Source organism: Geospiza fortis, unplaced genomic scaffold, assembly GCF_000277835.1.
Source record: "Geospiza fortis unplaced genomic scaffold, GeoFor_1.0 scaffold173, whole genome shotgun sequence".
NCBI classification, from domain to species: Eukaryota; Metazoa; Chordata; class Aves; order Passeriformes; family Thraupidae; genus Geospiza; species Geospiza fortis.
In genome coordinates this window covers 3,408,646-3,424,110 of record NW_005054334.1, presented here as the reverse complement: position 1 = coordinate 3,424,110, position 15,465 = coordinate 3,408,646, and the positions used below count along the sequence as shown (strand labels likewise).

Here is a 15,465-nt window from a genome sequence, read left to right as displayed (position 1 = left end):
CACTTCATTTAAAATATAAATGCAAGGGAGAAATGCTCACTTCTCCTAATCTTTTTTTTTTTAATAGCTCACTAGTACTGCTTGTATTCTTACTGTAGGTGACGTTCCATAGGAAAACTCTTCTCATTTGTCTAAGCTGGGTGGTGTTCAGAGTAAAGCCTTGGGTATATTATTGGCAATTTCTGTAGTTCTGGAAGCTCCATTTTCTGCTGCCGTAACAGCCTGCAGTAGGGAGCTTGGGTTTAGAAACCCCCTGTCAGACACCAAACCTGTTCTTGCATTCACTACCTGAAAATCATGTACCCACAGTTGCTGTGGGTACCACTGCTGAAATGTTCCGCTAAGTAAATTCTCCTACTGTTGTTTAATTGCAGCATCGCAAATGCGTGGAGCCTGATTATCATTAAATTAGTTACTGCTCTCAAATTTCTGTTTGGTTTATTGAAGGAAGTCTTCCTTAAGAGCCTAGAAATTAATGCAGAACTGAAACGATGAACAGTGTTATCTTGTTTGTCTGTCCTTCACAAGCAAACTCCCTTTTGCCATGGGGAATGTTCTGAGTGCCGCTACGCTCGATAAAATGTGACAGAGTTTTCCCCACTTAAATTTAAGAGGTTTGAATAGGGTGGGCTGGGGGAGGGCGGGGGGGAGGAAGGCAGGAGGAGATTGCCTGGGGTCTCCTTTTCATGAGGTAAGCAGTGAGCTGGTTAGTGCATCTTGATTCTGAAGCTTTGTTTGTTTTGTACCTTGCACTGACTATCGCTTTCTCTGGCTTTTGAGTGCATTTCCCTGCTCCACTGGTCCCTTTGGGCTGAGCTCTTGCAGGTAGGTAGTATTTTAGAAAATGTTAGAGAAGAGTGAAATTTTAGTACATACGTAAATAAAACTTGTTTATTTTACAGGCTAAGGTGGGTGTGAGGGGGATTTCCCCCTTTAGTAAAGCATGTTGTTGACTTGTTATTTCTAATACCAGACGGTTCAGAGACAGTAGATGATAACAGGAGTTGGCTGCTCTTGGTCTGATAAGATGACAAAAGGATGGATCCATCTCCTGGTTTGAGGCATGCTCTTTGCATTAAGAGAGTGCAGGGGGCTTGTGGGTTTTTTCTGTTGGCGTTCTTGCATATGGATGAACAAGGCAGCCCACTCCTTCTGTAGCAGAGTGGAACTTCTTATAGCCCTGAAAACAGCTTGCTTATACAGAAATTATTTCTTTTAACATTTAATTTCTTCCCAGCGTAAAATTTTGGGGGATGGATGTGCTTTTTTTTTTTTTTTTTTTTTTTTGTGCAGTACACAGGTAGGTTGCTGACAGGGAGAAGGGAGATTCCTTCCAGAACCTCAGTTCCCTGGTTCCATTTTATATTCCCAGTGCATGGGCAGGAAGTTCTTTTGCTTGTGTTAAGTGAAAGCCAGAAATATTTTGTTTATCCAGGCACTGACTGATAGGTCTTTGGCCTCCCTCACAAGCAAATGTAGAGCTTTTTTTTTTGAGAGTAGAATGCAGAAATGCATTTGAGGTGTGTAGGAGTAGGACATCTCACTGACTGGCTTGAAAAAGGGTCTCTGGACCGCCAAAGCTGCCTTATAGCCTGTTATAGCTTTCACTTTTGGGGGTGACTTGTGCATGTGTAAACATCGATGCCAAGTCTTGCAGTGCTTTGTTGCCATTGAGGTCAGCTGAAGTCCAGGGTCTCGGTTCAGTTCAGAGTGTCAACCAGACCACTGAATGCACTGTGGCATGTGCTGCCCCTGTCCCACCTGGTGCTCTCTGTTCCATGTACCAGCTGGAGGGCCCTTGTTGATAAAGCATTAGCCTCTAGTGTTGTTTGCATTGTTTTCAATCTGTAAAAAGTTTGTGGGAGTGTCAGATATCTGAGCTGGGTGTCTCCTCCCCTCCCACTTCCTGAAGCAATTTACTGTTTGGATTTCTCTGAACAATGAAAGAGTTACTAGCTTTGTGTGGGATCAGCATCTTGTTTCACACACCTGCTGGTCTCTGAACACATTCCTGTTGTATTAATGAAGACTTGAATTGAGAGATTCATAGATCTGTGGTGTTGAGGCACAGGATACTAAGAGCTGTGTTACTATTCTTAGTTTGTAAATTGTCCTTTTGATACCATCTTGTTTTCTTTTGTAGGTATAAATAAAAACACTGTTGTCAATAAATTGTGAACTTTGTCTTTATTTTTGGAATGTAAAGCTGTCTTTGCCCCTGTTCTTCCCAGTTCTTAGAAGTCAAATTCAGGGAGGTGGAAACACTTCTTGGCAACCGCCTGAACTGTAATCGAAATTGTCCCTGTTTGTAGAACATAAGGAAACTGAAAATAAGTGAGCGGGGAGGATATTTGAATACTTGTGGGATTAGAAGATCCCTGTTATTCAAAGGCAATGTGTTTTTCTTAAATGTTACAGGGCCTGAATAGAGATAGGGTCAGGCAGAATTAATTTTCAAGAGGGTGTTAGTTCATACAGAGTTAAAGTAACAGTTTGTAGCATCTGCTGTGTCAGACATGGCAACCTGTGAAATGGGTCAGTTAAGTTAGCACACTTTATTAGTGTGTTACGTGTTCCCTTTACCATGGGCACTTGCTGAAGGACTAGTGGGAGTGACATTTTCTCTTGTGCTGCCTCAGGGTCAGGGTGGAGGTGTGTTTTGAGTGTAGATGCTGGGAAGAGCTGGGAGAGAAGAAATTGCACTACTTCAGTATTGGCCAGTATTGGCCAGCACTAGCACCAAATTCAAGTGAGAAGAAATAAAAAAATGGAGAGGAAGAGTCTGATGGATGAAAAGCATTCCAAGCCCTGTCTTCCTGGCACTGGGTTGAAACTCTGCTGAGCTGTCCATTAGTCAAAAAGGGCCAGGGAAGGAAAGCTGTGATCTTAAACAGCTTCATCTTTGGGATTTCTTGTGCTGCCTGTGGTATGTCTTCAAACAGGCATGGGAAGACTTAGCTTCTTTCCTTTTAGGACTGCAAAGAGAAAGACAAGGTAATGAGTAAATTTAATGGAATTCAACTCTTTTATTGTTTCTACCATTTTGTGTTTTCTGACTTGCGATTTAGAGTGCCAGATAGTGGGGTGCCAGGTTTGCAGGCTGCCAATGGGAGAGAACCACTATGAAATGCTAAGAGGGGAAAGCACAACCTATTTATCCTCTTTTATGCTAAAGGAAAAGGTTCTTGTTTGACTTGCATGGTGACTTGTTCTCATGGGTGGACAATCTTAAATATTTTTCTCGATGATGTGCTATTCCTAGTGCTTTCCTTTCCTTTTGATACAGAGCATGGCCTGAATCAGTGTCTGTGGCCAGATGCCTGCTGAGCCCTCCCAGCCCATCTGAGCTGAACCTTGGGATGGCAGGGATGTCTCTGGGAAATGCCAGAGGCCCATGGGCTTAGATGGGGTGGCTGGACTGGGGACTGTCCTGTGTGTGCAGTGGTCAGTGGTGCAGAGTGGCCGTGCCTGGCACAGGGTGGTACCGGGGTGGGCACTGCGGCTGTGTCTGTTGTGTGCCAAGGGCAGGGCTGTGATGTTCTGAGGATGTGCCATGAGGGAGGGCCTGATGGACTGAGTGAGGCTGGAGGAACTGCCAGGCTGGAGAGCTGGAGGCCTTGTGAAAGTCAACAAAGCCAATGCCCATCCTGCCCTGGGGTGGGACAACCCCAGGCACCAGTTTGTGCTGGGGGCTGCCCAGCTGGAAAGTGGCTTGCCAGAAAAGGCCTTGGGTGTGCTGGTGGACACCAAGGTGAACACAAACCATCAGTGTGCCCTCGTGGTGAAGCAAAGAGCCTCTGGAGCTGCATTGCCAGCAGGGTGAGCAGGGAGTGCTTCCTCTCCACTGAGCCTTGGGAGGCCCCAGCTGGAGTAGTGGGCTCAGAACAAGAGATGGGGAGTCAAGAAAGACCCCAAGAGCATCATGATGTAGGAGCACAGGCTGTGAGCTGAGACTGTTCAGCATTGAGAAGGCTGAGGGGCACCTTACCCATGTGCACAAGGGCTGGATGGGTGGAGTGGAGGCCCAGACTCTACTGAGCAGTGCCCAGTGACAGAGCAAGGGACAATGGGAAATTCCACTTAAACATCTGAAAATAGTATTTTATAGTGAGGGGGGCCGGACAGTGGCCAGAGAGGCTTCACCCTGGAGATGGTCAAACTCTTACGGGACAGGACTTTGAAAAATGTGACCAGGGGCATGGATTAGATGATTTTCCCCCCTCCACCCTGACTGCCCACACCCCTGGCCATTCTGTGAAATACAAGCTCTTTGGGGAGCTGAAAGCTTCCTCAGGATATCTTTCATGTCCTTGTGTTAAAAAGAAGGGAGCTCATCTAGTTTTGAAAACAAGATAAAAAGAAGTAGCTTTCTATAAAAATCCCTTTGCAGTGCTTTGGTATAGGCTCAGAAGTCTTACTAAATCCATTTTTTATATAACACATTTTTGCTTTTTTCATCATTGCTGCCCTTTTTTTCTGAGCTCTTCATTGTTAGAAATGTTTTGAAAAGTTTGGTTTTTTGAAAGAATGTAAGAGATGCAACCTGCTAAAGTACTGCTGGCTCTCATAAATGATTGCAAAGTATTTGCATGTCTTCAGACACCGTTTCTCTCCCATGATCCAGAACATTTGTGTAAAAGAAAGGAGAAAAAAAGCAATTCTCTTCCTGCTGTGATGTCCCATTTACAAATGTTTTTTCTTCTGCCTCCTGTATCATCTAAATTTTGCAGCTCTGCCACTAGCAGCGTGAGAGATTTGAAGCCAGCAGTTGTGTTTTTTCCCCCTTTTGTTCCACCATCACAGCTACAAAGGGTATGGATTTCTCACAAAATACAGGACACATGAATTGAGCAGAGCTAAAATGGGAATTAGTTTAGAAAAGAAAAAAAAATGAATTGACGTGGAGCACCTTGATGGCAGTTTTAGAACGTATTTTTCTGGCTACAAAAATATTTAATAACAGAAGGAAGTCTTAATCTGCCAAGGCCAGCCACCTGCTCAGTGCTCCTGTCACCTTTCTATCAGCAGGTGTATTGCATGAAGCTACAAAATATCCATCCCTTGACACTTCAAACGAGGGCTGTCATTACTGCTTTTGGCAGACTTGTTGGGGAAAGTGAAGAAGGAGGAAAACAGTTATCCCCTTGGCTAATTTAATCTAATTCCATCCTTCTCAACAGAAAGGTGTGTGTTGAAGTGTCCTTCAGCCTCGGCAAACCACAGCATCTATCAGGCAAACCACAGTTCTATCAGGATTTATGCCCTTGGTGCACTTTTAAGCTCTGGTGGCCATTTACCAAAGCATGGCACTGAATGGAAGGGGCATCTGATTTTGGAAAACAGGAGTGTCTTGTCTATGCAGATGCCCATCTTCCTACAGAATCAGTTCTTCACAATCAAGAACTTGATCTTCTCTATCAAAGGAAAAGGTTTAATAATATCTCCGTATGTCTGCAGTTGCTTTCTCAGGTACATTGTCTGCCTGCAGCTATTTTTTCCCCCTCAAAGTTCTTTTTGGGTTTTTTTTTTTGTGTGATTCATAATCTTTCAAAATATATGTAGAATTGAATGTACTTCAGTTGTTAACTTCTGAGGGGAGGTTAAACCAGGCTTAACTGTGGTTTAATTCTTGCTGTGTTTCACACACACATCCATAGCCTTGCAAGCAGTGATGCCCACTCTCAGTCAATAGATATGTTTTCTAAACTGGACTTCAGGTGCACAATATCCACCACAAACCCAGCAAAAAATAAAGTCCTGCAAGGATTAACACATGGCAAGCTGCAGCTCCACGCTATACTGCAAGAATGAACGAACTTTTCTGTTTTACAGCAACCTGTTTACCTACCTTTGGTGACGTAGAGATAGAAGAAGTCGCAGTAGAAGATGGTTTGTACCACCCCGGAGACGACAGCAATCTGGTCATAGAAATTCTCTGTGTGGTAGCGCCAGACCCAGTTGGCAATGTAGAGGGCACGGTAGAGGCCCAGGAAGAAAAGGTAGTGTGTCGTGATGGTCTCTGCTTCCCCTGTTTTGCTGATCATGAAGAGCTGAGGAAGGATAGCCACGGACTCCAGGTAGATGGAGAAGGTCCAGAGTATCTGTGAGGTGCAAAATGAAGGCAGTGGGGAGTCAGTGCTGGTTAGCATGTGTTAAGACCTAAAGCTTTTCGTTTGGCAAATCACTGATATGTGAGGGGGATGAGTAGTGCTGCTGAAGTTGGGGAAAATGAGCTCGCTGTGCTGGGAGTGAGAGGAGACAGTGCTGAGCTGCTCTGTAGATGGTACTGTCTTCAAGGCCTGCCAACTTTGCCTTTCCTGCCTGCTTTTGCTGTTAAAAATCTTGGCTATTCAACATGCTGCTCACTCTGCTGCCTGGTGTAAGGCTGCTGCTGCTTCCCTTCCCTTTTTCTGCCTCAGCTTTTCCTTACCTCCAAGGGGGTGAAGCTGTGGTTCTCCAGAAATGACAGGCCTGTGACAGGGACCAGCAGGAACTCGAGGCGGAAAGAGTCGTTCTCGCTGTCAAACGTTTTCCGGAATTTCACGTAGATCATATACACGGTGACATAGGCACAAATCAAAAAAATGACCTGTGGGAGAGAAGGGATAAGACAAGACCTTACCTGCAATTGCACTTTTCTGTGCTTAAAGAGAAACTGGCTATCCCAGAAGTCAAGATAGTGGTGAATGCATTGCTTGTGTTGCCTTACAGATTGACTTCTGCTGGAGATATTCCAGTGGTCAGGTAAAGCTTGCCACACCATGGGAATCTCATGTTTGAGTTCCTCTGGGACACGCTTTGAAGAGATTGGCTCGGTGGCAGCTTTATGTTAATGCTCCTGCCGTACAAGGACACCCAGGCTTGGTTCATGGCATCTTGTTCTGGTTTTAGTGATACTAAATATGGCTCAGCTCACTCACTGACTATGGTAAGGGGGTTTTTTGGTCAATGGAGGGACACAGTGGCACCAAAGGAAGCATCCTTATCCACCTTTCCTGGCTGAAAAACTCAGTGACTGTGTACCCTCACCTCCCCAAGAAACCACAGCGAGCTGAGGGGAACCTCTGCTGCTGCACTGCCCACTCCTTACCTTCATCACAGTGTTATAGACAGAGATGAAATTCGTGAACAGGTCCAGGTAGCGGGTTGTGAAGACGAGGGCAAAAAGTATCTGGCTCTTCCCAGAGATTCCTGCATGGCAGGGAGATGAAAGGAAAGTAAAGCAGATGAAGGGAAAGGTCTGTGGGACGGTGGTTTGCCCTTACACCTCCTTTGGAAGAATTGATGTGTAAGTGTGTTGTTTTGTGAGCCAGGGCTGGTGTGTGGGTGCTTAGGTAGCTCTACCCCAGAGTGGCCAGAAGTGCTGCTGGCAGGAGCTGGTGGTGCTCAGTGGGCATGTTCACCACTTTGGCCGGTTCAGTCCTTGCTGTCCTAAAAAGGCCTTTCTCTTGCCTCTCCCCTTTGCCTGCCCACCTCAGCAGGGGACTGCGTGATGTGACATCTGCCACGGGAGGGAAGAGCTGCAGGACCAGCCCCAGGGCACTGATGGAACTTGGCCACTGCTGGCAGAGAGATGCAGTCAGGCCCACCCACTCCTGTACCTGTGATAATGGCCACAGCCCCAGCAGCCCAGCCCCAAAATCTCATGAGGAGGGAACTGGGAGCAAAACTCTCCTGCAGGAGGCTGCTGTCCCGATTTGCTCTCCCTGGGATGGGGCAGCCTCTGGCAGCTGCCCACCACTGGCAGAACCTCCAACCTAAAGCAGCTTCCTCTCCAGGTTATTGGTGATGGTGCTGCCACAACCTCTTGCTCTCCTTTTCCACCTCCCTCCAGCCTTGCCGCCCTCTCCTTCGCCTCACCACCCTGAGACCAGCACCTGCCTGAGGCTGTGCGCCTTGCCACATCACATCCTTCCAGCACAGCCCTCTCCTGGCCGGGAGACCTCCCAGAGAAAGAGGATGACTTCCCTCTGAGAGCTCACGGGGGTGGGCTGCCAGTTCCTATGGGCTATCACTGGCCTTTCCAGCTCCCATTTTGTTGTACCCTTCACCAAACTGCCCTCCGAAAAGGGTCGCCCTCCTTCCCTGGGACATGGGAGCACTCACCAGCAGGAGAATAATGATGGCCAGCAAGTGGGAGACATCCCCCAGGATGCGGAAGATGTTCATGGTGCCGGGGGGACTCCTCTGGGGTGGAGAGAGTGGGGCTCTTTCTGCAGGCAGGGAGGGCAAGGGCGGGAAGTTTTTCTCCGCCGAGCCTCGACTGAATGAAAGATTTCCTTCGGCTCAACTTTCCTTTTTCCCTGAGCACGGAGCCCTTCCTTCTCGTAGCACAAAGTTCAGTCTCCCCTGCCCCGTGGCTGCAGATGCCTTTCCCCTGCCAGGCTGGATGTCTCTCTTGTTTACTTTTCCACCGAGATGGATTCTCGCTCTCCCAGCCCAGGGCCTTCCTCTCTCAGCTTTGGGCTGAAGTTGGAGTTTGTCTCGCGGAGCGCTCTCCGGGCTGAGCAGCCCCGAAGCAGCGCTGGGTGACGGTGACGTGGCTCCTGGCTGGCCGGGGAGGAGAGAGAGGAGGAGGCAGAGGCGGGAATAACTGCGCTATTTTTCCCTTTCTCTTTTTTTTCCTTTCCTCTTTTTTCTTCCCTTGCTTGTCTCAAGTTACACACGGAAGTGTGGTTAAAGGGGAAAAGGCAGAGGGAACAGGATTCGCATCCTCTGGCCTTGAGGACACACCCTCCGGCCAGAGGAGGGCCAGGCTTTCCAGGGATATTCGCCACGGGCGCAGTAACCTCTGTCCTGCTTCCATCGGCAGCCTTCTGCTCCCTGCCCTGCCCGGCCCCATCCCACCTGCAGCACCTTCTCACCAGTGCTCTGCCTTGGCTCCTGCAGCCAAAGAAGGAGTGGAGAGATATTTGAATTATCCAGCCATTGCGGCTCTTCCACAGCTGTTCATGGACAGCCATTCCCTGGTGTCTGCCCCACCAGGCACCCCTTCCTTCAGGTGCCCTGTCTGGAGCAGTGTGGATCCCTGAGCACAGAAAAGATCCTCCCAAGGGCTGGTTTGAAACAAACTTCACTGAAAATATTAATCCTGGATTCCTTCAAGAGGGTTACAAATAACGTGGGGAATGTGTTGAGTGAAAGAAGTGCGTGGTTGCTGCTGGTTTTGTAGGTTTCATGGAAAGGAGCTCAGCAGTGACTGTAAAAAGTTTTAATACATTTGAAAATGTATTAAGCTGGGTGACCAGCTTGTTTTGGATGAACCTTGTCCTTGGAGCAGCAGTTACAAAGGGAGATCTCATGGCAGCAGCAGGGAGATCCAGCAATTAGATAGTCAATATCTAATCACTAATTTAAAGTTGCTTTAGTACAACCTAATGGAAGCTGTAATCTGTCTCCTTGTCCCTGAGCAAATCACATCTGGCTGTGGGTCTAATTTGGTTACTCTTGGATTGTGTGATCCTGCCTGCTCCTGTCCCAGAGCTGGCTCTGGCTGCTGCCCTCCCTGTCCCCAGCCACGACACGTGGCCATCCCCTACACATCTCTCTCTGTCCTTATGGGCTTGCTTGGAGTAACATCCTTAACGACCAAAGTGTAAAAATATTATTCCTGGTGCTTTCCGAGAGGATTAACAAGCCTATTAGCATCACCGCTCCCTTTCTGAATATATTTGCATACATTTCCTCCCTGCCCATTAGGTTGGCAGTTGTGTTTTCCCTCTCTGACGCTCCAGCACCTGCATCATGGGGCTTTTCCAGATGGATTCACAGGCCAGGAAAACACCTGCTCAGCCCCGCGAAACTGGAGACATCCCTGCCTGTCCCCAGCAAGAGCACTGAGGCAGAGGATGCTGCGGTGGGACAAGGGCAGGTTAGAGCAAAGGAGACGCCTGGCAAAGGGCAGGGACTGCCTGAACTGGGTTTCCAGACATCAGAGTGGAGCTGCCTGGGATTTCAGCGGGGCTTCACAGGGCTGTGTGGGTGCTGCTGGAAGCCAAGCCCCAGCCCTGCTGGTCCTGCAGGTCCTTTTGCAGGTAGGCTCCATCCATGGAGCAGCGATGGGGGGAAGGAACAGATTTGGGGTCCTCTCTTCCAAGAGATCCCCTTCCAATCCCCTGGTGTGCAATGCCAGAGCCCTCTCATCTTTGTCTTGTCCCTGCACTCCTCTTTGCAGCTTCTTGTCCCAGCCAAGGGAAGAAGTCCCCTGCAGAGGGGTGGCAAAGGTTTATTCTCCTCATCTTGCACCTTCCCAAGAAGAACTGATGGGCCCAACTCCCAGCATTACCTTCTGCTCTGGCACCAGGAGCCACCAGCTGAGGTGACCATTAGAGGAATTTCATGGGAGCAGCCCAATCAAGCTCACCCAGCTGGAACAGGGTGGTAGGGCTGGGCTGTCCCCATGGAACACCATCCCTGTGTGGCTCATGAGGGCCACAGGAAAGCTGCTGCAGGGCAAGGGACACCCAGGCTCTTAGAGAAGAAAAAATTGGCACATGGAGTGGGGCCAAGTAAAAATAAACCTTGCCTCCTCCCGCCCTGCCACCATGCAAAGCGCCTTGCGCCGGGTGTCTCCCTGCCTCCCAAAATAATGCCGGGTGCTGCCACCACCCCGCATGGTGATGCTCTCTCCATGCCTCCCGTTTCCATGGTGACCACAAGGAATGTCGCCAGGGTGACAAGGAGGCAAGTGAGCTGGGATTTGATATTAAAAATGAGATTTTGGGGTTGTTGGGTTTATTTTTCTCCCCCCCCCTCCACCCCACCCCCTCCTCCTTTCCTTCTATTTTTGGGGTTTCCCTCTCTGCCTTAGCTGGTCTGGAAGGCTCCTCCTGCAGAGCTCCTGGGCCAGGCAGCAGCAGCTGCATCCAGGGCCCTTCTCCACCTCTGCCTGTCAGGTGATGGCTATGGGATGAGAAGAGGGACAAAGGGCATTTCCTTATCACTAAAACATTTGTTTCCTTCTACCAGGAAGGCTTCTCCACTTTTGCCCCTGGTGGTTCTCCAAGTGTCTCCCTTCATTTCTGCTGCAGGATGTATCTGAGGCTGCATCCAGACCTCCTGGGAGAGTGGGCAGCCTCAGGGATTTGTCTAAGAGAGGGAAATGATTCTGCATTCCCAGAGGGGCTGGGGAGCACGGTGGGGTTGAGCACCATGGGTCACCCCCATGTCTCACTATCTTTCCCCCCATGACCAGGTCAGGTTGGCTGGGCAGCGCTGGAACACTGGGCACAGAGATGGAATGGTTGGTAGAAGATCACACTGGGAGCATGGCAGGTGCTAAGGGGCCCAAAACTTTGTTCTCTGGTTTAAACTCCCAAAGCCAGACCTGCTCAGCGCAGAGAGAGCTTGAGGGTTTGTGCTGGCTTAGCTGGTGTCACAGGAGTGCAGGAGCACACGTGTCCAAGTAGGGGCTGCTGGCATAGAGGCAGCTCTTCTCTTCATGCCCAGGCAGGAGAAGGGGCACGCAGCATTTGCTCACCTTCCCAGGAGCTCTTGCTTTCTGCTGCACCCATCTCTCCATCCATCTCCAGCCATCCCTCTCTCCCTCTCTCTCTCAATCCATTCTTCCCTCCATCTTTTCAACCACCCTTCACTCCTCTCCATTCATCCCTCCAAAGATTCCTCTGTCCATCCTTTCCCTCCTTTCATCCCTCCCTTTATCCATCCCTCGTTCCTCCCTTCCATCCCTCCATCCCTCAGTCCCCTCAGCAGCACTGGGAAAGGTTGGCGGAGTGGGGCTATTTTTGGGAGCGTCTCCCTGGCAACGGCTGCCACCACCGTCTGTGGTGGCTTTACCCCGCTGCTGGGGCCGGCGGCCATGGGGCGGTCAGGCCACGCCACTTGGGGGGCACAAGGACACCAAGGGGCCCATGACGTCCTCAGTGTGGCGTCCCCACGCCCCTCTCGCTGGCTCTGGAAGTGCCACCTGTCTCTTGGCAGTGCCAGGCTGCCACACCATGCACAAGGTGCAGCTCTCCATCCTCCTGCCACAAAGGCAGAGGGAAATGTGGTGAGGCCTTGGGAGGAGCCAGCAATGAGGAGCGAAAGGCAGAGAGGGTGAAACACGATCTGAAGCTGAGGTGGCCGCAGGGCACTTGATGGCTTTGCCCGCTGTGGGAAGGAGCAAGATGTCTCAGCTCCATCTTAATCCCTTCACCACATGAAGAGGAGAGGCCTTTCTTGGTGCCAGAGGGATGGTACACTCTGCCAAAGAGACAGGCCTGAGACAGAGCTTTTGGGAAAGTAAGAACCCCTCTGAACCTGAAAGAGATCCTCATAGGGATGGCTGCAGAGGGGATGGACAGGCTGGCCCTGCTCCATCCAGGTGCAGCAGCTCCCCAGGAGCAGCAGAGAGCAGCCATGGGTGCACTGGGGTGAACTGACCCATTCAGGAGGCTGATGTGCTCCGGGTTTTGGGAGCAAGCTGTGCTTACCACACCGGCACTCACCAGTACTGGCAGGGCACAGCAGGCTCCACAACAGGTTGTGCAGGGGTCATCCCATGTACCACATCTTGGGAGGATTTTGGGAGGGAGGGTCATGGTCCTTGCAGGATTTGGGCTCACAGGAGATTCAAAAAAAATGGGTTTTTTAAATCTTTTTTGACTTCTCAGCACAGGCCTTAACACTGGGGACAGCATATGAGACACCAAGAGGGAAACCATGTCCTCAAAACGCTGTCCTGGAGCAGGGCTGTCCAGGACCCTGTGCCTACAGCCGCTGTTTGTGTGGTCAGGGGCCTCTTCAGCCTCTGTCTTTGCTGCAGCAGAGTCCCCTGCCTTCTCTCCTTGTCACCAAGAAGCGACCTTAAAGCCTCTGAGATGCTCCTGGCCATGGAGACCCAAAGGAGGTTTCTCGCACAGGTTTCCCGGGATGGCTGTGCACTATCCTGGAGCCCTGAGGGCTGGTCTCTCCGTGTCCAGCTCCTGTCCCAGCATCACTCATCCTGGCAGGAAATCACCTGCTCTGTAGAGTGGGGAGGCAATGCCACACAGCAAACACGCTGCACCAGCTGGGAGAGCCTGGCCTTTCCTCAGGGCGAGGTGTCAGCCCAGCACCCCAAATCCAGGTGGGAAAGAACCCTCTGACGGTAGTTATTTAACCTCTGTGCAGCAGCCCAGGAGGAGGATCCACCTCCTCGGGGGCACCTGGCAGCCCCAGCATCCCCTTCCCGCTGCCATGGCTGCTGTGTCTCCCCCATGGCGGCTCCGCAGCTCTGAGCTCACATGCGAGGATGGGCTAAAGTAGCGGAAAGCTGTTGGATCCTACCACGGAGTTACTGACTTCTCAGCTACAGACTGCATAGCAATCAGCGAGGGGGAGAGGCAGCCAGGGAAAGGGAGCGGAGCGCACCGGGAGGAAGAGTGGCGGGGAGAGGGGGAATCTGGGGACTAGAGCAGGGGGGCAGCAAGGGGCACGGGCACATAATGCCAGAGGAGGAGGGAGCCAGGCAGGAAGGGGAGACCTAAACCCGTCGCTGAGCCACGAAGGCACATCAGCACTCCGTGGGATGGACGCTCCTGGGAGCAAAAAAATTCTGAGAGGCAGAGGCAGAAGGAGAGCGCTGGCGTGGGCAGGGCAGAGTTAGGAGAGGAGCAGGTCGCAGCGGAGAAGTAGCTCTTCGGAGGGGAAAAAAATAAACCTAGGCTGGAGGCGAGCGAGGACTGCAGAGAGACTTCCCTGATTCCTCCGGTCCGGCTGAGACGTTTCATGGTGAGATGGAGAGAGCGGCCGCTTTCCCGTTCCTCTGATGCTGGCTCGGCACGGCTGGAGCCGGCGGCAGCCCTCGGCAGGACCCGGGTAAGAGGCGGTGCCGGGCGCGCTGCTCTCCTCTCCGGCAGGAGAGCGGGAAGGGTTTTTCTCCCTTAGGAAAATAATGTATTGTTTCATTTGCGTTCGCTCTGAGGAACAGCTATAAATATAACTTGGGGAGAGATGCGTGGCTTCGTGTGAGCGTGCCAGTGAATAATAAAGTTGCCTGGTGTGCATGGCGTATGCACGCACAGCTCCCGGGGCGGCCCCGGGCCGGGGGGGCTCCTGCCTCTGAACCTCCCCGACTTCCCTCCCCGCCCCCTTGCCACCCTCACTTCGGTCCCTTTGCAGGTAACTTCATTTTTTCAGTTCCCCGTGTTTTCTTAGTGTCTTCTAGCCCTGGGCTGCATCTTGCTCACCTTTTGCTTCTCCTGCTCTGTAGATTCTTCTCTGTGCTGGTCCTGGCCAGCTCACACAGAAGAAGGCAGCTGGAGGCCTGCTCTCCAAGCCCTCAGGTGCAAATGGGGCTGAAGTGGGTGTGTTTGCTCTCTGCTGCCTGTGGAGCTTTTTGGGCTCCAGATCTGCCCCCCTTTCCCTTGCCTTCCACCTCTCCTAGTCCCAGCATGGCTGATCCTGCCAGCGGTGGTCCAACAGCCCCCCAGACAGGCACGGTGCAAAGGGTCTTCTGGCTGGTGGCTTTGGGTGGAGGAGCTCAGGAGGAAGCCATGAGCAAACTACCAGAGAAACTCTGCCTTTGCTCCCTGTTGGCAAGGTTGGCTTCCAGGAGTGGGCAGGCAGGTTAGCATGGTGCTGGCAGATCACCTCGGACATCCCTGGCCCTTCAGCCCGCACAGCCCTCCCTCCTGGGCAAATAGCCTGGAGTCATCCAAATCCTTCTGGGAAGAGCCTGGGGTGACCTATCCCTGCTGCCCAGCCCTGACTCCATCGATGGATGGCACAGCAGACAGCAGCTCTGGGGCCTCTCCCTTCTCCCCTTCCTCCCCTTGGGGGGTGCTGAGAGGGGCAGACAGTGACAGTGCACATGGGAACGCATGGCAGAGGTGACGTAGCTCCAAGGCTACCTCCAACCCTGCTCTGTGCCCTCCTTGGCTTCTCGGGAGGAGCCATCCACAGGAGGTGGGAGGTGTGGAGATGAACCCAAGGCTTGGGGCTGCTTGGAGCCTGGGAGGGATCAGGCAGGTGCATGGGGAGTACATCTTGGCAGAGATGTGGGAATGTGCCCCTTCTCCATTCACCACCAGAAGTGGCACTCACAAGAGCCTGAGACACCTTGGCAGTGTTTGCAGCCACTGAAAATAATGATCAATACAGGGCAAATATGTGCCTTAGGGGGAAGCATGAATCTGCTGGGAACAGGCAGTGGTGGGGAGAGGACAAATGGTGAGGATGGCTGCAGAAAGGAAAAGCTGGAGAGGGCTGATCTGGAGGGAAGTGGGTTCCCTCTACTCCACCTTTTTTTCTTCCATCTCTCTCTGTTTGGGCGCTAAGATCAAGTGCCCTGACCTGTGGTGCTGGCAGTGGTCCTTGTCCCTTGCAGCCCCCCGCCATGGTTTGCAAGGAAAACCTGAAAGCCTGGAGGTTGGTGGGGAGGGATGCAGTTGCTGGGCAGGACCAGTCCCTACTGGTCCCTCCAGCCTCTCGGCCACCCCAAGCTCAGCCATCGGCCACGCCCGGGGAGCAGCCGCATCCCTG

General features: G+C 51.4%; 1 protein-coding gene across 1 annotated transcript; it reads right to left on the bottom strand.

Annotated features, from left to right (window-relative positions):
• Window positions 1-1,482: 1,482 nt before the first annotated feature.
• On the bottom strand, window positions 1,483-8,564 carry KDELR3 (KDEL endoplasmic reticulum protein retention receptor 3). Its single transcript, XM_031057753.1, has 5 exons — window positions 8,107-8,564; window positions 7,091-7,240; window positions 6,431-6,589; window positions 5,849-6,101; window positions 1,483-2,975 (listed from the first exon to the last, which is right to left on the bottom strand). The coding sequence occupies exons 1-5, from the start codon at window positions 8,167-8,169 to the stop codon at window positions 2,935-2,937; spliced, it is 666 nt and encodes a 221-aa protein (XP_030913613.1). The 5' UTR covers window positions 8,170-8,564; the 3' UTR covers window positions 1,483-2,934.
• Between the last annotated feature and the right edge of the window lie 6,901 nt (window positions 8,565-15,465).